The sequence below is a fragment of the Vigna unguiculata genome, chromosome 2 (genome assembly GCF_004118075.2).
Source record: "Vigna unguiculata cultivar IT97K-499-35 chromosome 2, ASM411807v1, whole genome shotgun sequence".
In the NCBI taxonomy this organism is placed as follows: Eukaryota; Viridiplantae; Streptophyta; class Magnoliopsida; order Fabales; family Fabaceae; genus Vigna; species Vigna unguiculata.
Window position 1 is genome coordinate 23,081,804 of NC_040280.1, and position 23,313 is coordinate 23,105,116.

The following is a 23,313-nucleotide window of genomic DNA, read 5'->3' on the forward strand; positions in this document are numbered from 1 at the left end:
AAAATATCTTGATTCTCTATAACTAGGTGGAATCTTTTGGGTTCAATTGCATTCCAGTGAACATTTAGAAATCATAAAAAATACGTATTATGTAGATGACATGATATGGTCAGAAAATACTTAAAATGATATGCACATGATTAAAAACTGTTGTCCCTATTCAGGAAGGAATCTGTCATAGATGTTTAACCCCTTGTTTATAACCTTTTAAATCACTCCATAACTGTCCTTACCTTAGATGTTCCAAAAGAAAATTCCTAAGTAATTTTAACAATTGAAAAGGCCTTAGTAGCAGCTATGCAACCAATATTTTAGGCAAACTAAACGTGCCTAACCTCCAATTCCGAGAAGAATGCATGCAAATAATAGTTACTTAAGTGACGCACGTCAGAATTTCACTGATGGGGATCCAAACACAGAGTAAATCAAACATATCACAAAGAAGACGCCACAAAACTGCACAAGTACAATAACTTTATAAAGCAAATGTAAGTAAAACAAAGGACGCTGAGAAACGACAAGGCAATCCGCTGTATAACAAAATAGTTCTAAACATGAAAAGACTTTTAAATGCAAAAGAATCAATCGAAGTCAAATTTATGGACAAAGCATACACTCCGTACTAATTACCAATGGAATCCACTAAACCATACTTGCCTAGCATCAACCAATATCAACTTAAGAAAGCAACAGAATATCAAGATTCAACCGAACCAGATAACATAAATAAAGTTCCATTAACAGCTAAACCACAACCGGGACAATTCATCAAACACCCTAAAGGCATAAACAGAATTAACCACCATATCATAAACTACCAGCATATCATAGAACAATTAACCGCCATAGCAATTCGATCATAAACTACTTCAACGGAATTAACAAAATATGGATGCGAATAATTGACAATCCAAATCGATAAAGTATTGAGAAAAGCTTAATTAAACCGAAACAGTCGCAACACTAAACGAACAAAACATGAAACAAAACTTTAAGAACTAAAAATAAAAGTAAGAAAAGCAAATCCGTTACAACTTAGGCACCGGCCTTCTGGTAGACATAAGTGAGACCACACTTGCCGCAGTAGTGACGATCGAAATGGTTAGCCATGAAGGTTCCAGCGCCGCACTCAGCGTTGGGGCACTCCTTCCGAAGCCTCTGCACCTTGCCGGAGTCGTCAACCTTGTAGAACTGCAAGACAGCGAGCTTCACCTTCTTGTGCTTGTGCTTGATCTTCTTAGGCTTGGTATAGGTCTTCTTCTTGCGCTTCTTGGCACCACCACGGAGACGGAGAACGAGGTGGAGAGTGGACTCCTTCTGGATGTTGTAGTCGGCGAGGGTGCGGCCGTCCTCGAGCTGCTTTCCGGCGAAGATGAGACGCTGCTGATCCGGCGGGATGCCCTCCTTGTCCTGGATCTTGGCCTTCACATTATCGATTGTGTCCGAAGACTCAACCTCAAGGGTAATGGTTTTCCCCGTAAGGGTTTTCACGAATATCTGCATCGCGACGGAGCGCTAGGGTTTACTTCCAGGGTTTGTTCTTATGAAAGGGAAAATAAACCACCCATGGAGGATTTGTATGGTATTATGAGAATGGGCTTTTTTGTAACCTATTCTTCGGTCCAAACTTGCTGAACCCAGTAGGCATATGGGTAATTCTCCCTGCATCCTTTTGTTTTTTCTTCCTGCACCCCGTAGAACATGATAATCTGAAATTATACCTCACTAAAAATGATTCTGTCTGAATTGGCCATATTTTCCGAATTCGGAAATATAATATAAATTTTCAATCCAAAAAAAAACATTATATTTAAATTACTCTTAATAATATTAAAAGATTATCTTCACTAGTAAATTTAGATAATAAATAAAAAAATTATACAAATAATTTTTAAATATTTTATGAAAGTATTTTGTTTATCATATAAAAAAAATTATATATCATTTATTGGGAATAATACTTTACAAAATACATCATGGATATGGATCATACAATTAAAGTGTCTTTTTACCAGAATTTAAACCTAATTTTAATGAAGGATATTTTAAAGATTTTATGTAGGTGTAGGAAGAAAAAAGGTGAGCAACGATGTTAAGTTTTCCATCCACTGTTATTTACATTTCCACTCCCCTCTTAAAATCTAAATATTTGAAAATAATCACATGTGGAAATTATCCAAATATTCCAGCTTCAATCATCAACACCTCAACACCTGTCTATTTTACAGGTTTTTTTGTAAATTATCCCTCTTTTAAATATGTTTTCCATGTCTTTGAATCTGTGATCGACATTTTACAGCTTTAATCTTGCTTTGAATTTGAAGTCCATTTTGAAGTGTTTTGGGTTAAAAGTCATTTTTGCTTTCCCACCTCTTGAATTGGTGGAATCAGTAGATGGAGGGAATAATCTAAAATATATGAAAATAATCACCTCTGAAAATTATTTAAATACTCCAACTTCAATCATTGACACCCGTCTATTTTAGAAGTTTTTTGGTAAATTACCCCTCTTCTAAACATGCTTTCCATGTCTTTGAATCTGTGATCGACATTTTACAGCTTTAACCTTGTTTTGAATCTAGAGTCCATTTTGAAGTGTTTGGATTAAAAGTCATTTTGGCTTTCCTGCCTCTGAAATTGGTAGATGGAGGGAGGAGTAATGTGCATTGAATTGATAGGTGTTGCATCCATTAATAAATGTTATGCCAGTTGCATTCTTATAATTTTTTAGTTTCAAATAAGATGTTTCCTTCCTCTTCATTTCCTATGTTTCACCATTTCACCGTTTCACCCGGTATGGCATTTTTGTTCCTCAGTTTATCGTTTGTGGTTTAGTTTTATTGACTACTACGAAGGTTTTAATTTTTTATTATTAATTCCTCTGGGTTTCCTGAGTTTCATTTGTGTTCTTGAGGTTTTGTTTTGTTTTATAGTTTTGTCGAAGCACTTATGTATACCATATCGATATATATACATTTTAGTTTCTTCTTTTCTTGTGTTGTATTTTTCTTTTTTTTTTTTTTTTTGCTATGGTTATATTTTGTTGGTTAAGATTTTCGTTTGTGAAGCTTTTCGAAGGTTTGGAAGGTGTCCTCAGGTTATTCGATTATTAGATTCAACCGAAAGGTAATATCTTTTATTTTCAAATAAAATATTGAAGTATGTGTATTGAGGACCAACCAGGATTTTGATCGTCATATGGAATTGATACTTTTGGACTAGAAGATAAATAAAATGTATTGTTGTTTTCTTTGATGAAATATGCAAAATTTTATATATTGTGGTGATTGTTGTTGTGCTAGTGTGATATTATCCTGTAATGGTGAAAAGGGAATATTTAGGTCTGTGGAAGGAGAAATATCGAAGAGCCCAGGTCGGTTTTTAGTTGATGAGATTTCAGATTTAGAATTTAACTTTATTTTTCCTTAGGCATTGGATCGCCATCAAAACTTGAAGGGAAGTGAAATGCCAAGTTTGCTGAATATGAGAATAAATACTCATAAACATACAGCATATTTAAATTTAATAGCATTCCATCTTTCTTCGCTGCACTTTTTTCTTTTGTTTTGATGTCGTTAATAACTTTAGTTGGCATTTCAGAACAGGGTGTTCAAGAAGCTCAGTGTGAAAATCAAGTATTCTTTACTTGCCTATATTTAGTTTTTTGATAAAATTGCTTCTCATGGTAGTTCTATAAAATCATTTTTATTTTTGGTATGACTTATGGTATGACTTAACAGGAACTGTGCAAGGCCCATGGGAATTCTATTCAGCAATGCCAAGAAATGAATGTTAAGAATTCACGAATTAGATTTTTGCAGGTGGTGGCCATACGAGGGTGAGTTATTTTTTGCATCCCTTCCATAGGAGTTATTTTTAGTTTGTTTTTGGAAAGAGGACAAAAGATAAGGGAATGAAAGAAAAAAAAAATTGTAGAGTATTTTATTGATTTAATTTAAATGAGAAGAACGGTTGAGATATTATTTAATCATCCATCCAAGTTGTTGTTAGAGAATTTTTTAAAGTTGCCTTTCTATTTTTATAACTTATTCACAGATCATCAGTGTACTTTTTTTATGAAGTGACTATAATCCTTGGACTCATTCGTAATTTAGGAACTATTAATCTGACTTGTCTTTCACACCACTCATTCACAGATCATCCCTTCAAAACTCATCCCTCCTAATCATTATTTTTTCAATCAAACCAAAGTCACAAATCTCATGCAAAACCATTGCCATCATGCAGTGAAAGCACTAAAAAAATCTAAACAACACTGCAAGAAAGTGAAAAAGCTTTGGGAGCTCTGCAGCACTTATCAAGATGCTGCCATTTCCTAAGCACATGGACACAAACCTACCTAATTAACTCAACAACCTCACAAACTCTGCACCACTTACAATTCGGCCAACTTCCTTTGACTTTCTCTTGGGGGAGAAAATTCATACACAACACCTTGCTTCCATTAGTCAAAGAATGTTCTTCGAAAATAGTAAATGCTTCACATGCACAATGACACTATGCAATCCCATCACAGATTGTCTCTCTCGTGACAAGAAAGCACATGAAAAAACAAATTAAATAAGCAACAGCACCACCGTTTTCAAATTTGAAACTGGCCTCAAAACTTGATATCAAACAGATTATTGACTACCACATCACAGTCTCTCAATGATGTGGGTGTCACCAACGAGAAAACAAAAACATTTGAACAGTACAAATCTAGATTTAAACACAGAATAACAGATTAATTGCTAAAGTTTAATCAGTATCCAATTAGAAAAACCAACCTAACACATTTGAAAAACATCAATTATCCTCAAAATAAATAGACAAATAAAATAAACACCATTCCAATTGCGAAGATAAAAAACCCAAACAACAAGAAAACACCGACGAGTTTTCACAAATCTAACTTACACAATCCAATCCAACCCAAAATCTCAAATCCAAATTCATCAAACTCTAATTTAATCTTTTCAAAATCCTAGACCTCAACATACAAAAACAACCTTATGAATAAGTATGAGTCAATTTCATTCTAACAAAAATAACAATATATTGAAGAAAATGAGGAGAGCATCAAAGTTTCAAAGTTTCACCAAAACAGTACAAAAGGAACCTATCATTCCCAATTTTATATACTAATAAAACGACATTAATTAGAATTAAGCATCAGCTTTTTGATAAACATAGGTGAGGCCGCACTTGCCGCAGTAGTGGCGATCGAAGTGGTTGGCCATGAACGTTCCGGCGCCACACTCAGCGTTGGGACACTCTTTGCGGAGTCTCTGCACCTTGCCGGAGTCGTCAACCTTGTAGAACTGCAACACAGCGAGCTTCACCTTCTTGTGCTTGTGTTTGATTTTCTTAGGCTTGGTGTAGGTCTTCTTCTTCCGCTTCTTGGCTCCGCCGCGGAGGCGGAGGACAAGGTGGAGGGTGGACTCCTTCTGGATGTTGTAGTCGGCGAGGGTGCGGCCGTCCTCGAGCTGCTTTCCGGCGAAGATGAGCCGCTGCTGATCCGGCGGGATGCCCTCCTTGTCCTGGATCTTGGCCTTCACATTGTCTATGGTGTCCGAAGACTCCACTTCAAGGGTGATGGTCTTCCCCGTGAGGGTTTTCACGAATATCTGCATCGTTGCTGAGACCTAGGGTTTCGATGCAGGGTTTGTGCTGCTGAGAAAATGATGATGGAATTTACAGAGGATTTATATACTCCAATGGAATAGGGTTTTTTGTTGGGCTGTTCTTGGGCCCAAAGCTTGCTCAACCCGGTCCGCATATGTAATTAGATGTTACGTTTTTCATCTAATGTTATTTACATTTACTTAAAAAGTTTTTTTTTTTTTTCCAGAAAAGTTACAACTATTACATTGTATGGTTCAATATGCGGAACTTGTTACTGAGTAGATTACAATATAGATAATATCAATTACTAACATGATAGAAAACATTAAGGTGATTTAAGTAATTATCTTCTTATGGTAAGTTTGGTGTTTTTTACTCACACTTTTTTTTTTTTGAAAAATAATTTTGTAATTGTGGGTTATATTTATATTGACAACAAATTTAAATTTATTTTATGATTAAATTAAACTTATGAATGAATAAATTTGAACTTGAAAAAGAAATTTAAATATTTATAAATAATCTACACAATGAAACTTTATAAATGTTAATAGAAAATAAGAGACTGAGATAACAATATATAAAAAAATAAACAATATTGTGAACATGCATGACAAAAAATAGGCACACTCATGACAACAAAAATTTGGGCGGACTTTATATATATTAAAAGCAGGAATTCAAAGTTGTTTTGCAGTTATGTATAACATACTTACTCTTACAATTAATATTTCGTCTTTTTCTATTGTGACTGTTTTGGGTCCGGTATCCTAAGTTTTTAGTTCATAATGAGCCATTTTTTCATGCCAAGATTTTTTATGTATTTTGTACTGTGAGCTTTGTATTGTATTTAGAGTTTTAACCCTAAACGTACTCTACTATCATGCACTTGTTTTTGCATGTTTTGTATAGGAGTTAGGACACCTTAATTGTCCTGTTTTATTTAATTAATTCCTTTTATATGACAAAAAATAAATGACAGCAAAAAAGTGGTGGAAATTGAAGGTTAGATTATATTTTTCATTTACATTATCTAATAAAATATCAAATAGATATTTTTGGTAGTCATGTACCAACAACATAAAAAAATGTTACGTATTAATTCGTGGTATTTTTATGTATTTTATTTATTTATTTAATATATTTTTGAAAAAAAATCACATGTTTAGTTGACGTTGTGTCATGTGATATGATCGTGATAGTATTATATGTCACCGTCACACTAAGTGTGATTGTCTTAGTCTCAATTTAGTTCTCTATTTTTTTATTTTTTAATTTAACAATTTTGTTTTTTTCTAAATTTAAATCAAATTTAATTTTTATACAAATACAATACAAATATTATTATTAAAATTTATATTTTTATTAAATATTTTTATCAATATTAAGTTTATTTAAATTTATACTTTACATTGAATTTTAAATAAACTTAATTTTTAAAAAATATTTAATAAAAATATTAATTTTAATATAAATATTTGTATAACATTTATATACAAATTAAATTTAGTTTCACTTTGGAGAGAGACAAAATTGTTTAAATTTTAAACAAATGTTAAAAATATTTAATAAAAATATCAATTTCAATAAAAACATTTTGTATAACATTTATATAAAAATTAAATTTAAGTTCAATTTGGAGAAGGACACAATTACTCATAAAAGATTGGTACTAAATTGAAACAAAATAAAAATAAATGGACCACATTGAGGCTAAGGTTATGAAACTTGGTTTGATAGTGACAAATATCATCATCATTGTCATATCACACTGTCACAACGTCAGTTGATACCTGACAAATTTAAATTTAAATAAATAAATGCACAAATTAACATATAACAGTTTTTTAACATTGTTAATATTGTACTAACTGAAAAAGACTTACATCAAATTTCTGAAAATTCGGATCAATTTGAGACACATCAAAGTTTGTTAGGTTTATTTGATATTTCGTATATATTTCAGAATTGTATTTGAGTTTTTTATACTGTTTGACACATTTTTGCTTTAATGTTAAGTCAAATACTATTATGAAATACGTTTGAAATATCAAATAAACTTAACAAAAGTTGATTAAAATAACTAAATTAACGTATTTCGAAAGATGAATAAATAAATTGGTCTAAAGTTTCAAAATTGACTAATTTCAAAATTTACTGAAAGTTAAAGGACCAAAAACATATTTAATCCAAACATATATAAGAAAAGGAAAAAAAAAGACACAATGAAGTAATGTGAAAAAATTATATATGAAAGAAAACAAAATAAAACAAATGGAATATTATCATGCTAGCATAAAAGCGCAGTGACTATATAATGAGCTTCTACCCCTATCAAGGATGAAGTCACATGTTTAAAGGAGAATAAACATATTTAGAAGTAAAACTTCTTTGCCTTCTTTTGATTTTAGTTTTATGTTAACTTTTCTTTTGTTGACTTAAATTAAATTAACTTGTTGACTTGGCTTAACTTGTTGATCCTTGACCTTGGAAGTTTGTTTTGTAGGTCAAGTTTGGATCAACGGGAGATAATACTATTTTAAGTAAAAAGAGTCTTAGCTTTAAAATCACACACACCTAACGACTATCTTGGAAAGTATTATGATGCAAGGTTGACCTTCTTCTTCTTTGGAAGATCAAAAGCACCCTATAAACTCCAAAATGAAGATGTGTATTTATTGTTATAATGAAGAAAGATAACCACTCAAATAAACATAGAAAAAGAAGAAGAAGAAAATAATTGAAGGACTCTTTAAGTTTTATATAAAACATTATAGAGTAACTATTATCATTACCATAATTGCTCATAATTATATTATAAATGATAAAATAGGTGAATTAATCGTGGACACAAAAGAAATATATATTTTTTATATAGTTATATAGATTACAGATATTAATAAAAGAAATTTTTGAGTAGACATAAATATTTATTATTTTTATCTTTTAAGCGGTTATTTATTTAAATTTAATTATTTTTCTAAATTAAAATAGTTATCTTATAATTTTATGTTTAAATAATTATTTATCTGTATTTATGTTTTTTAAAATTAAATTAATTATATACAATAAAAAAATATAACTGATAACAGGAAAAAAAGGAAATATTTAGTTTTGTTAAATGTGTTTGTATTTTATGCTACTTTTTATTTATATTTTATTATAAATTGTGTGTTATAATTTAAAATATTATTAAAATTAAAACAAGTAAATGACTGTCAGTGACAAATCAAGAGTAACTAAAAAAGTTGATATTCTATCTTTTTATAAACCCTAAAGTTATTATGAAATAAATATATCGAAAACAGATTTTTTTAGTTTTTATTTAGTTAAAGAAGAAGTCCCACCACCACTCCTTCCTTTCCGTCTGCTCTTGATAAGATGGTTTCTATGTCAATCGTTTACATTCATAAATTATATTTTAGCTTAAAATATTTTTCTTATTTATCTCCTAGTAAAAATACTTTTTATCTAAAATTTTAAATTTAAATAAGGTTTACATTTTCAAAATAATTGATATTTTCAATTTTAAAACACATATTTAATATCTTTTATTAGTTCAAAACGTAAAATTTATCTTATTCTGTTTATTTACGTGAAAAAAATAATATCTTTTACCTGAAAAAAACGTAAACACATTAAGATTTTGTTTTTCATTTAACAAACCAAACATTTTTTTTTTTCAACAGAACACACAAAAGTCAACAAAAAGTAACTAACCTTAAATAAATAAATAAATATATGCAGCACAGAGAGGTGGGAAATTTATCTATAAATACATAATACTTTCATTGCATTGTAAAGAACAGAGGAAAAAGCTTCTCCGGTGAATCTTGGTTGATCCCAAACCTGCGAACTGGGATCAGCCACTTGCGAAGCAAAATCAATTGATTGAATACCTTTCTCACTGTTAATCATTTGATAACATCACTTCAATTTGTTGGTTCATTAAATCACTCTTAACATATCTTCTTCTTCTTCTTCTTCACTTTCTGATACGTACCCATATAGAAGGAAGAAACAAAGCATCTTCTTTCAGAAATCACTCCTCTGCCGCCTTTAATTTTACTTCTCAATTTTCTCTGTGAGTACTTCTACTCTTTGCTTATTTATTTATCCATTCTTCTGTGTCTTTTCAGTTGGGAATCAGTAATCTGTTTTTCTATCTTCAGTTTGATAAAGTATCAAACTTTTTGGATTTTCGTGAAAATTTTCAAGTAAGGAATCTGTGTATTGGCTTAGGTTATGGGAGGGGTTCTTAATTTAATCTCTGTTTCGTGAAATTGACTTGAACTCTTCTCGATAAGGATAATCTTGGCAGAATATTGTTTTGCTCATCACTCGTGTATCCAATCTTAACTAGGTGCATACAAAATCATGAAATTGGAGGAACTTATTTAGCAAAGGAAATATAAGTAACTGACCAATTTCTTATTATTAACAGATCCACTATGGCACTGCCGCCAGATACTACTCTCTTAAGTTATTGGTTGAATTGGAGGTTCTTCTTATGTGCACTCTTTATTTTAATGGCTATGGGTCTAGCATCATTTTTGATATGGAAGTACGAAGAATGCAGTAAACCAAGGAATGGGAGAAGAGAAAGACAGAGGGAAACAGCTGGAACTCTTTACGAGGATGAAACATGGAATACATGCCTTAAAGGAATTCATCCTGCTTGGTTGCTTGCTTATAGGATATTTTCTTTTGTTGTGCTTTTGTCTTTGCTCACTACCAATGTGGTTGCTGATGGAGGTGGCATATTTTACTTCTACACTCAGTAAGCTTACATTCACATATCCTATCTATTCTAGTCTTGATGCAACTATAGTGATGATATGAGCTAATGAAGTTATGAAAAAACTTGAAGTTTATATTTAATTTGCACTTGTTTTATTGCTACCTCAATAGCAAGCTAGACACTTAAGCTTCCTTCTTGATTAGTTGGTTAGAAATATGCTGATTACTTCTTTTGTGTTTAACAGGTGGACGTTTACTTTGGTCACCATTTACTTTGGGGTAACCCTTATCATCTCTTACTCATCTGATATTATAATAAAATTGCATTTTCTTTTGGGTTTAGGGTGGAACTTGTTCTAGTTGGGTTATAATACATTTTGTAGGTTACAGGTTTATATGCACCTTAGGAGAAAATTTTGAATCTGTCAGTCAACTTTTCTTTTCTCTTGTTTTCATTTTATTCCTTCTCCAAGTGACTTCTGCTCTCAATTTGACTTTCAGTATGGATCTTGTGTCTCCATATATGGATGTTTCTATAAACACAAAACAATTGATGGCAACACAGTCAATCAGGAACAGTTGGATACTGAACAAGGCACTTATGTGGCTCCTACACTCGATGGTACTCCAGAATTACCTAACCTGTATAAGAATTCCAATACCAATCGGGAGCCTCACACTCGGCATATTGCTCGTGTATGGGGTTATATTTTTCAAATAATTTTTCAGGTAATTTTTTTTTTCTGGATTTTATTGGAGTATATATTTTTTGTGCCTTACATTATTTTAACTAATGTAGTGATGTATTTTAACAATTGCAAATTGACATTTAATCAGATTTTTTGTTAGTTAGGACATGCAATGCAACTGAGAATTTTCAAAGGGAATTAGTTTTGTGAAAAAGGAAGTATTATTGGAGATGGCAGCCTTAAACCAGACATAAGATATGTGAATTTGAAAAGTTATCAGGCTTATTAGGAAAATTTTATCTGTTTGAGATGGAGAAAGCATGGGTTGCCGAACAACATTTTTGAACTGGATTTTCCAAAGACCCAAATAGAATTTTTCCAAAATTAATCATGACACTGTCAAACATTTGATCATAGTCTGTAGAGTCTTTTGAGAAACTTATTTTATTGCCATTTTATGTAGTCACCATCCTCTATCTGCATGTACTGTCTCTACCAAACATTTTTAGGGTGTTTCACCAACTAAAACTTATCATGGGACAGAATTGTTTGTATACACCCTCTTTGTGTTGTTTTGCTAAATTTGTTTTACAGATTGAGCATCCTTAGAGAATTGTTTTTCCTGTCCTCTTAGCTGCTCTTTCCCCCTTTTCTTTCGTAGTAAGCTATCCTTACCCAGATAGCTAATTAATCATTAATATTCTAGTTTGATAGTCCCAGTTACCTATTTGATTTTTAGAGAACAGTGTTAAAAGATGTATTAAAATATAAATTTGCAGATAAAGGCTTCCACAACGATCATAAGTTTGTAAAAGCCCGTGATGCAATCTCTCTGTCAAAGTTGTGTTTTTTATAATGTCCTCTTGTTCACCACGCTCTTTTTCTGCTACTTGATTAAACACTATTGCATGCTGTAAAAAAAGTAAACACTTGCATGTTTATTATCATTGTCTTATTAACTGGTTGAACTCAGGAGGCAATCTACTGATTTATTTTCATTTTCTTTAAAATATATAGACTTGTGGAGGTGCTGTGGTGCTCACCGACATTGTATTCTGGCTAGTCCTTTATCCATCTATGACAAAAAAAGATTTCCGTCTGGAATTTGTGAGTATTATTGATCTTGTCCCTGGTCTGCCATTTATCTTTTGGTGAAGAAAATTATACTTAATGTACTACTAATAAAGGTTTTGGAGAATGTTTGGCCATTTCTTTCTAGTTTCATTTTTTAATGTGTAAATTGTTCACTTTTGGTTCTAATAGAATAGGCTGGTCCTCTGCTACTCATAACATATTTTCATAATGAATCCTAATGCTTGCACTTCTCAATTTGCAGATGGATGTTTGCCTACACTCTCTAAACGCTGTATTCCTCCTCGGTGAAGCATTATTGAATTGCATGGTGATTTTTTTATCTGTTAGCTAATGTCATTTCTCATTACATACGTACTTCAAATTTACGTCTACTTCTTAACACATGCAGAGATTTCCAGTGTTTCGATTTGCATATTTTGTTCTGTGGACGGCTATGTTTGTGCTTTTTCAGTGGATCATCCATGCCTGTGTTTCCTTATGGTAAAAACAAGTATCCCATTTTCTGATTTTTGCTTTTCACTTGACCCAATTCTGTTCATAATTTTCTATCCGTTGTTCCAGGTGGCCTTATCCTTTCCTTGACTTGTCATCCCCATATGCAGCCTTATGGTATGTTCTCAAATTCAGTGCATCATCACAACTCGAACAGAATCTGTAAAATTAAAATTTAACTTCAACACTATTTGACATAAGATTACCCCTTCAAATATGACAATCTTAAACTGCAAGCAAGGAGCAATTTATCATGTATCAACATTGCATGTTTATCTTACATGTTACCAAATGCAGCACTAGGAAATGAAATTAATTTAGGCATTCAGATGATGATATGATATTTATCTGGCTCTCTTGTGGTGCTTTTAGGTACACAGGTGTGGGTGTAATGCACATTCCATGCTTTGCAGTCTTTGCTTTGATAGTGAAGTTGAAACACTTGTGGTTGTCAAAATTGTTTCCTGGTTCCTGTCAGTTTGTACGGTGATTTCTTTATTTTTTTTTATCAACAATATTATTTGTTAGTATTTGTACGATGATATATTCATGAACAATCATCGGAGTAGAGCTGCCTTAAACATGGCTAAAGCATATTTTAACGTAGAAGATTAGATTAAACACCACTTTCCTCCAAAAGTGTTTAGGATTTGTGCGGCATGTGGTTGTTATTTGCTACTTCAGATTGAAGACATGGAACTTCTCTGCTCTGCTCTAACCATATTTGTGATATCTTCCATCCGAGATAAACATTTCACAGTATACTCCTACATTGATCAAATCAACCCCAGTAAAATGTTACAAAAAGTGTTGTTCTTTTATTATTCAGTATGGATATGAATTGCTTCTGCGCTGTTATGTCAATATGATTCTTCAGAGAAAGTACACGAGTTAAATTTTCAATGGATTTTGTTAATTAATTAATAAGAAATTGTAATAAAGATGGTTTGTTTTTAAAGTAGTTGTTATAAAAAAATAATAAATTTATATGATATTTTGTGATTAGATGACAGTGTAAAATTACAAGTATTTTCTAATTACGTCTTCCTTGAACATCAACTATACTCTCACTTTTGATTATCACCCTAATTTTTTGGAATAACAGAGTGAACATGTTTCCTTTGTTTCGCTATTTAGTGCTTTGTATTAAGTCCACGTATTAAAGTAGACCTGGGTAATTTACTTAGGAAAAAGCTTCAAATTGTAGTAATAAGCAAGTCTAAATCTAATATAAACTCTTAATCTAATAAATCTGCAAACTATGCTGTTTCCTTAGTTTTTAAATTGAAAATTGATTGTTTTGGTTTGTCAGCTGGTTATGTTCTCCCAAGAAAATGAGTCAGCATAATTTGCAGTAACTCGACAACTAAATAGCAAATCCTGAATAGAAGACGGGTTGTTTGTCGTATTGTAATCAGACAAAAGAAAGAGAAAACATCAAATGAGTGCCAATATATTAGTATCCCATAGTAAACCGATGATTGAATATAAATAATGATTCTCGCATCAACAATTAAAATTACTTACTCTCTTCATTTGGGATTTCGGGGCCCTACCACATCCTTATGCACGTGTTTTCATCAACAGAAATTAATCACTTAATAATTTAACTACTTACCCATAATTAAATGAGCAGCAGTTAGATGATTGCATCATTGGGATAATTATATGTCTGGAGTTGCATTTTTCCCGTATGACAACCTAGTAACTTTTCTTGGTTATGTCACCCAACGTAAAGTAAAAGTCACCAAAGGAGAAAAATAGCCAAAAGGATATGAAATAAAGTTGAGGACATGGGGTCCCAAAGCCTCTGAAGCAGAGGCAGATAACAGTAAAAAGTAAATGAGTAAATGAGGTAAATACAAGTACCGATACAATTAAACGAAAATTTGTAATCCGATCAATGTACCAGAACTAACAATGAAATAAATCCTCATTGATTCCTACTCTAACCAAACACCCAAACCCCACCCCAAAATCCCTTTTCTTTTAAGCCTCTACTCGTCCAGACAGCACTTCGAATGAGTACAACCAAGATAAACAACACTACTCCATTCACTAACTCAACAAAAATCCGTGAGCTTTAAACACAATATCTAGCTTATTGCTTTACATGTTCTCTGATAAACTCCTCCAGCTGAGATATTTCCCCAGTTAAACCAGAAGCATCTGCAGCTGTTACTTTGTTAGAGCACTGGGTAAAAGAAAATGGCTCACCCGGTACCCCCAGGGTGAACTCATTTGCAACGTCAGCATCTGATATCGCACTTCTTGATGCCCGCAACTTGTCTCTGGAAAATAATGATATGAAGAGTCAACAATAGAATTGACAGCGAAATCATGGAAACAATCAGGTTATCATATATTAAAAACAAATAACAATGCACATTTTCAAAATCCAAACAAACCGATCATTTGATTGAGAGCGTAAATATAAGTATGTGAATGAAACTTCAATTATTAGAGTAATTAAAAGGAAATAGAAGATACTTCTTCAATATGAACCAATCAATAACAATAACAGCATTGACATATGAATGTGTATATGTTCCATCCAACACAGAGAGAGCGCATAAATATTATCAACCGGAAAATAAAACGAAATCATAAAGTAGTTGCTGATTGATAAAGTGAACAGAGATAAAAATATTTGGAACTTGAAGGCATACATTTCCTTCTCCATTTGTCTTCGGATAAACTCTTTTGTATGAGCAGTGACTTTGTCTGTTTTGTTGCAGAGAATAAGCACCGGAATCTTCTTCCTCACAACACTTCCTTTAGTCAATAGATCATACAGATACCTATAAATAAAAAGACAATGTTAGTATCCTTGTATCTGCCTTGCTGACATCTTCCTCAGGAGTGGTAGAAAATGATAAGTTATTATACATCATAATGCTAAAATATGTTGAGTACGTTGATATGTCCCATCATGTGTCCCATCATGGCTTACTAGTGCTTCTTGCTAATATTGACAAAATATGCTAGATAATATAAAGATGATAATCTAGCAACTAAATGGGGGAAGGAATTACTCTGAAGCAGCTCGACAGTTCGGTAAAAAGTCCAAAGCATCAACCACAAAAACTACCCCAGCTGCTTGAGGCAAGAACTCATCCAGTTTGGGTCGGAGCCGAGAATGGCCAGGAACATCAACAATATGAACAGGTTTTATCTTGCCCTTCTGTCAAAATAGAAAAGAAAATATGACACTATTTGTTCTATTCTATTGTACGATTCCACAATCAACAAACAAACATAAGATATAACAAATAAAATTTAATCTACAACTACATTTCGAACAAGTTTCTTTGAACAACAAATGGTAAATATCGATGAGAAGCACAATTTACTGCATCTTCAAAAAACGGCTTAACTTTGTAATTCAAGCAAGTATTCAAAGTGTAGGAAGCTAAAATGTTACCCTTGTTTTCTCATTGTGAAGAATAAAAGTATCTTCATTAGGCTCCATTGATGTAACGGTACCTTCATGAGTAGAGCCATCCCTAAGCTGCAGTAGACATGAAATGTGAGTCAAGAATATGATGTTAATATGGAAAATGTTAATACAAAGAAAAGTAAGGCCTAATAACACTTTTCAAGGAGTCTGATTATATTATATCCCAACATATAATCTACTGCTAATGTTACAAAAACAATTTGATTTTCATCAATTCTTGCATGAATACAACACTTGTGGGCACAAAAAAAAAAACTCAAGATGCATTGAAATAACAATAAAAAAAACACAAAATGTGATTCAAATCTGTGCTGAAAACTTATAAATGTTGTCATGAACTTTTTTATTTTGACCCCTAGACAATGTCCTCATACAAGCTCCATTGGTCATAATTAATTACAACTGTTTCCTTTAATGCATTTTCATATTCATTGTTATACTTCACAACAAACAATCAAGGCACCAGGCTATACATTTCAAAAACTTGTGAACAATGACATAACCTGACTCTGAGTCCCTCCTAAAGGGTAAAACCTAAGGAAACACACGGATTAATCCCTTAAGATACTGCGTTACATTTAAGGATCTGACCTCTTCCAATTGTTCCAACAAATATTTTTCATACACACAAACTTGAAAGATCCTAACCACATACTTAAATGACAAGGCTATCTATCAACTATCTCACACTATGTCGGTATCATTGCTAAAATTTCAAACTGTGATGAAGGCACCGGGCTACATTTGAAAAAAATGTCACAATGACCTAATATAGCCCTTAGTTCCTCTTCACCATGCGCAAAAGCGAATTTTATTTTCTAATTTTCAGAATAACCAAACCAACCCTAGCCACAAACTAAACTAGACTAATTCGAGGATTAAAATCAGAAGCAATGAACTCAATAATTGTGATTTGGAGCAAATACCTGATAGAAAAGAACAGTTTTTCCACTCCCACTGAGCCCCGTCAACACAACGGTGTTTGACTTGGACCGCTTGAACAAACGTACTACAAACAGAAATCAATAATGAACACCAATAAACGATTAGAAGAGTAAGAATTAAAAAACAACGTGAATTTACCAGAGAGAAGAAGCAGCGTTGTGAAAATCGCGATGGCAGCAGCAACGTAGAGCTGATTTGGGGGAACCTCGCGAAGACGATCCATGGCCAGATGCGATAAGTGAGAAAGTTGTTCCTTCCACTGCTCCAACTCTTCCATTGGGAACTCGAGTTTTTGGCGTTCGTTTCAGTGTTGCGCTAGATATTCTCCACAAAGAGAAATAAGCTCAATAAAACTCCCGATTCTCAGATAAGAAGATGCAGAGACAAGTTTTACCGCCGTAGACGGCGGTTTTCGACAGCGCTCTGAATTTTCCGATTTGCAGATCTGGCGTGTCGAGTGTCGAGCAGGAATTCTTATGAGTATGATTCCAAAGGACAGCGCGTACGTTTCAATTTACAGTATTTTTGTGTTGTATAAAGGATTTTCCTAATTTATTTCATTATTGATAATACATTAAGTTATAACTAATGAAAATGAAAATATCTTCTATACATATATTTATACTTGTCTATAAAAAAAAAATTATTGTTTTATTTGTTTTATTTTATCCTTTTATTGGTCGTTTAATAAATTTATTTTACTGTGTTGACAAATTTCTAAAAATTATATTTTTAATCATTTAATACTATTTATATCTATTTTATTACAACATATTTATGAAAAAAATCATTCCTTTATTTTATTTTTATCCTTTCATTTTATTCTAATTAATTAGTCATTTATTAAATTATTAAAAAATATTTATTTCTTTTATTTTTAAACTAATTAGTCTAAATACTTTTAATTTTTAATTTTATTATTTTATAACTTCTAATTAATTGATTATTTAATAAATTAATAAAGAATATTGATTATAAATTTATTTCTAATATTACAGGTTTTTATATTCCAAAATAATAATCTACTCATATAAATAACATAAATCTGTTATTTGTTTTGATTTTTTATTTATTTATATATAATCTCATTCATAACTTACTTTTAGTGGTATTTAAAGCTGAACAATTATTTTGTCGATCCATATAATTCATCATTAAAAAAAATATAGAATATCTTATGCCAAATTCTTTTAAATAGTGAATTAAAAATATGCACTTTAATCCAATTGCATTCTTAAAATTTATTTTAAATAAGTTGATTTTAAAAATAACAAATAGATAAATAATTCTTTTAACATGTATTTTTATACACATTTTAACTGTTATTAAAAAAAATTAACATATTTATTAGGTTAAAAAAAATATAGAATATCTTATGCCAAATTCTTTTAAATAATGAATTAAAAATATACACTTTAATCAATTGCATTCTTAAAATTTATTTTTTAAATAAGTTGATTTTAAAAATGAATAAATAGATAAATAATTCTTTTAACATGTATCTTTATACATATTTTAACTGTTATTAAAAAAATAACATATTTTCAACATATTTATTAAGTTAAAGAATGACTTATAATCAAAGTATTAGTTTTTTTATATAATATTTTTTCTTTTATTATTAATTATTTAATTATTTAATGAAATAAAACTTAGAAAAATATATTTTACTTTTATTTCTTAAAATACTATAAAAAATCATATTTCTTAATATTATAAAAAAATTACATTTTTTATTATATCTTTTATTATTTTCAATTTCAAAATATAACAACTTATAATTTCGGTAAACTGGAACAAAAGATAAAAATTAACAAAATAATTATCTTCAAATATGTCAATTAATGTATTTGTGTTGTCATTAAATAGTCTAAAAACATATATTAAACATACATTAATTAGATGAGTATAGAAACATATATTAGATGAGTATAGAAAAAGAAAAATGATATATTGACAACAATTTTTTAACAACTTCTCTTATTATCTAACGTGACAGTGTTTTTTTAATTTTTTTTTTTGCACAATTCCACGTTGGATGCTTGAGTGCGAGAGAGAAATGGAGGTTGATGGAGTGACAAAAGTGGGTGAGGAGTAAGGAGAGAGAGGAGTGGAAGTCATGAGAGAAGTGGAGAGCAGTTTGTTCTTTTTCCATCCCCAAGTTTGTTCTTCCTCCTTTCCACAAGTTTTTTCTTCCCCCATCTCCGAAGTGTCTTCTTCGTCCATCCTCCTAAGTTTCTTCTTCCTCCATTCCCCAAGTTTGTTGTTCCTCCGTTTTCGAAGTTATTTTCCGACAGGGTTCGTCATTTCTCTGTTGGTGGAGAAAAAAAGTATTGTGTTTACCCACTGCAACAAATTCGTGGTTTAGGGTTTAAGTTTGTGGAAAGGAAGCATTTTTGTTTCCTTTTTTGGAGAATATTTGATAAAGTGTGGATTTTTTTTGTAACATTGTTGTTCAAGAGTGGAAGCGGAAGGACAATTGTAGAAAATAATCACTCTGAAGCGGAATCTGCAGGATTGCTATTTCCAGTTTATGTGTGAAGCAGTGGGTTCGTAAATGCGAACCTGCATTTTTCTGCATTACTTTGTTATTCCTCGTCGGGGTGTGCGTAGTAGCCGTTAGGTTTTGAGAATTTAACATGTTTGCATCATGGTTGAAGTGAGTTGGAATAAGGTGTACCCATTTAAATAAATGGTTCAGTCACTCGTTATCTCACATGTAAGTGCAAAATAATGATTTGAGTTTTGCTAACCTACGCTAAATCATTTGAACAAAACCTTTTCCTTGGTTGACTTTCTTTATAAGTATCCATTTCAACAGTCCTTTTGGTGACATCAATAATTTATAAAGTTTGTTAATTAAGTGACGTTAGAGAAAGATATAACGAGAAATTTTGCAGATTGTGCCATACGTCTTGCATACGAAAAAATTGCAGTTTATGTGCAAAGCGGTGTTATCGTAAGCGCGAACTTGCACTTTTGTGCATTACATTGTTTTCCCTCACCCTCATGAAAATAGTAGCTTAAGTTTTCAAAAATTAACATGTTTGCTTCGTGGATGAGGTGGGTTGGTATAAGGTGAACCCATTTTAATAGATGGTTGTGTCACTCCTCATCCTGGATTTAAGTGCAAACCAAGGTGTGCAGTTCTGCTAACCTACGTTAAATGATTTGAACGAAATCTTTCCCATTCTTCACTTTGCTTATAAGTATCTCGTTGGTGGCGTGAGTAATTTATACACTTCATTAATAAAGTTAAACCACACCAAGTACTAAGAAATTATATTTATAAATTTTGCAGATTGTGTCATACGTATTGCATAATAAAAACTTTCAGTTTAAGTGCAAAGTAGTGTTATCGTAAGTGCGAACCTGCACTTTTCTGCATTACATTGTTTTCCCTCACCCTCATGAAAGTAGTAGCCCTTAAGTTTTGAGAATTTAACATGTTTGCTTCGTGGATGAGGTGAGTTGGTATAAGGTGAACCCATTTCAATAGATGGTTGTATCACTCATCATCTTGAATTTAAGTGCAAACCAAGGTGTGCAATTTTGTTAACCTATGTTAAATGATTTGAACAAAATCTTTCTCATTCTTCACTTGGCTTAGAAGTATCATGTTGGTGGCGTGAATAATTTATACATTTCATTAATAAAGTTAACTCACACCAAGTACTAAGTAATTATATTTATAAATTTTTCATATTGTGTCATATGTATTGCATATGAAAAATGCAGATTCCACATAAACAAAGTAATGCAGAAAAATGCAGGTTCGCATTTACAAACCCACTGCTTCACACATAATCTGGAAACACCAATCTTGCAGATTTCGCTTTAGAGTGATTATTTTCTACAACTGACCTTTCGCTTCCGCTCTTGAACAACACTATTACAAAAAAAATCCACACTTTATCAAATATTCTCCAAAAAGGTAAAAAAAAAATGCCTCATTTCCACAAACCTAAACCCTAAACCACGAATTTGTTGCAGTGGGTAAACCTAATACTTTTTCTGCTTCACCAACAGGGAAATGACGAACCTTGTCGAAAAATAACTTCGAAAACAGAGGAACAACAAACTTGGGGGATGGAGGAAGAAGAAACTTAGGGGGGTGGACGAAGAAGACACTTCGGAGATGAAGAAAGAAAAAACTTGGAGGAAGGAGGAAGAACAAACCTGGGGATGGAAAAAGAACAAATTGTTATCCACTTCTCTCACCACTTCCACTCCTTTCTCTCTCCTTTCTCCTCACCCACTTTTTTCACTCCATCAACCTCCTTTTCTCTCTCACACTCAAGCATCAAACGTGAAATTGTGCAAAAAAAATTAAAAATTTAAAAAACACTGCCACGTCAGGTAGTGAGAGAAGTTGTTAAAAAACTATTGTCAATATATCATTTTCCATAGAAAAAGTATATATATGAGTTTAAAAATACAGATTGCCTAATTCTGCTCATATATTAATTAGATGAGTATAGAAAAAATTAGACAAGTATAGTAATATACATTAGACAAGTATAGCAATATACATTAGACAAGTCTATCCATATACCAATTAGACGAGTATATAAAAAAAATTAAACGAGTCATTTTGTTCATTAATTAAACGAATATAAAAAAGTTATTAAACTGCTATTGCAATACACATTAGATCAATTTGTCCATACACTATTAAATTAGTATAACAAAAAACAATAGACAAATCTAATAATATACATTATACAAATGTGTCCATGTACTAATTAGATAAGTATAGCAAAAACATTAAACAAGTTATTCCTTTAATTAATTAAACAAATATAAAAAAAATAGCAAACATGTCTATCGATGTATTGATTAAACAAGTTTAACAATAAGCATTAAACTAAGTAGACAAGTATAACAAAAACCATTAAATGAGACATTTCATACATTGATTATACAAGTCTAGGAATACTCATTTGAGGAGGCTGTTTAAACATTGATAGATAAGTCTACCAACAATAATGATGAAATGACCTTATCAGTATACATTAGGCAAGTCTATCTCTACACAAATTAGACAAGTTTATTAATACAATATGAGTTTGTCTTTCATTAATTGAACGAGTCTTGCAATACATTTTAAACAAGTTTAAACAAACACTAATTAAACAAATTTCCATATTCTAATTAAACGAGTTTAGCAAAAATCATCAGATGAGTCATTTCATACATTGATTAGACGAGTATGAGAATACTCACTAGACAAGTTTGTTCATACACTGATTGGACGAGTCAATCAACAAACACTAAGACCAATTTGTTCATACACTGATAACATGAGTTTAGAAAAATACATTATAGCAAATATTTTCATACATATATTAGACAAGTCTATTAGTATACATTTAATTGGTTAGACGAGTGTTTATTGAACCTAATAAATTGAATTGTAGTCTCAATAGTCAATAATGCATATAATTTTACTTTATTTAAATAACAAAAATGTCCATAAGTGTTATTGATAATTTATTTAATGAAAAAAAAGTTAAAAATAATTAAATAATAAAATAATTTTAGATATTTAACACTTTATTAATTGATAGTTGATATATTGAAGCTCACTATTAAGTGATTGCCCAACTATTTTAGGGTAGCTCCTTGGACCATTGGATCTCACGATAAAGTGAGCACACAACAGTCTCAGGGTTGCACCCAACGCCATAAACCTCTAAAGCTCACTTACTTAAGTTATTCGCTTTGTACCCAAAGGTTTTGTGTTATTGCATGATGTCGTATTAGACGAATAGTTCTGGTTTAACTAATTCAGGTTATCCAACTTGCCTGTTTGTGAAATTTTAGCTAATCCTTAGTTCAAAATATCATGCTTTAGTTCAAATCAAACCTCATGTAAAGCAAATTAGATAATTCTAACATAATAAAATTAGTTCCACACCCAACATTTTAAATTCAAACAAATCAACATTTAAAATCAATAGAGTTTGAATTTCAGCAATTCATAACTCAATCATTATAAATAAACTAGCTTCCCTTACCTCAAATGGAGAATCTTCTCTCGTAGAGACCCCACATAGACAAAACCCTTGCGTGACTTTAACTACACTAAAAAAATTCAGATTAATGATATGAACACACCCTCATGACCCAAAAAAATTAAATAATAAAATATAGTTACCTAAAGTTATATGCAAATTTCTTAGGTATCACATAAAACAAGATCAAACATTAATTAAAAGAAAAGTGAAAAAATAATTTACGCTATTGACAAATTTGATTAGA

General features: G+C 31.4%; 3 protein-coding genes across 3 annotated transcripts; 1 reads left to right on the forward strand and 2 right to left on the reverse strand.

The window, feature by feature from the left end:
* Nucleotides 1-807: 807 nt before the first annotated feature.
* Nucleotides 808-5,701, reverse strand: LOC114173394 (ubiquitin-40S ribosomal protein S27a-like). Its single transcript, XM_028057761.1, has 2 exons — nt 5,409-5,701; nt 808-1,515 (listed from the first exon to the last, which is right to left on the reverse strand). The coding sequence occupies exons 1-2, from the start codon at nt 5,634-5,636 to the stop codon at nt 1,036-1,038; spliced, it is 708 nt and encodes a 235-aa protein (XP_027913562.1). The 5' UTR covers nt 5,637-5,701; the 3' UTR covers nt 808-1,035.
* A 3,715-nt stretch (nt 5,702-9,416) lies between these two features.
* LOC114169370 lies at nt 9,417-13,502 on the forward strand. Its single transcript, XM_028054512.1, has 9 exons — nt 9,417-9,712; nt 10,073-10,408; nt 10,614-10,647; nt 10,870-11,097; nt 12,075-12,164; nt 12,394-12,459; nt 12,541-12,632; nt 12,714-12,761; nt 13,017-13,502. Exons 2-9 carry the CDS (start codon nt 10,080-10,082, stop codon nt 13,132-13,134), a joined length of 1,005 nt encoding a protein of 334 aa, XP_027910313.1. The 5' UTR covers nt 9,417-9,712; nt 10,073-10,079; the 3' UTR covers nt 13,135-13,502.
* A 903-nt stretch (nt 13,503-14,405) lies between these two features.
* LOC114168665 (signal recognition particle receptor subunit beta-like) lies at nt 14,406-17,554 on the reverse strand. The gene is made up of 6 exons (XM_028053569.1): nt 17,188-17,554; nt 17,031-17,113; nt 16,069-16,155; nt 15,680-15,828; nt 15,314-15,445; nt 14,406-14,935 (listed from the first exon to the last, which is right to left on the reverse strand). The coding sequence occupies exons 1-6, from the start codon at nt 17,324-17,326 to the stop codon at nt 14,746-14,748; spliced, it is 780 nt and encodes a 259-aa protein (XP_027909370.1). The 5' UTR covers nt 17,327-17,554; the 3' UTR covers nt 14,406-14,745.
* Nucleotides 17,555-23,313: the final 5,759 nt, after the last annotated feature.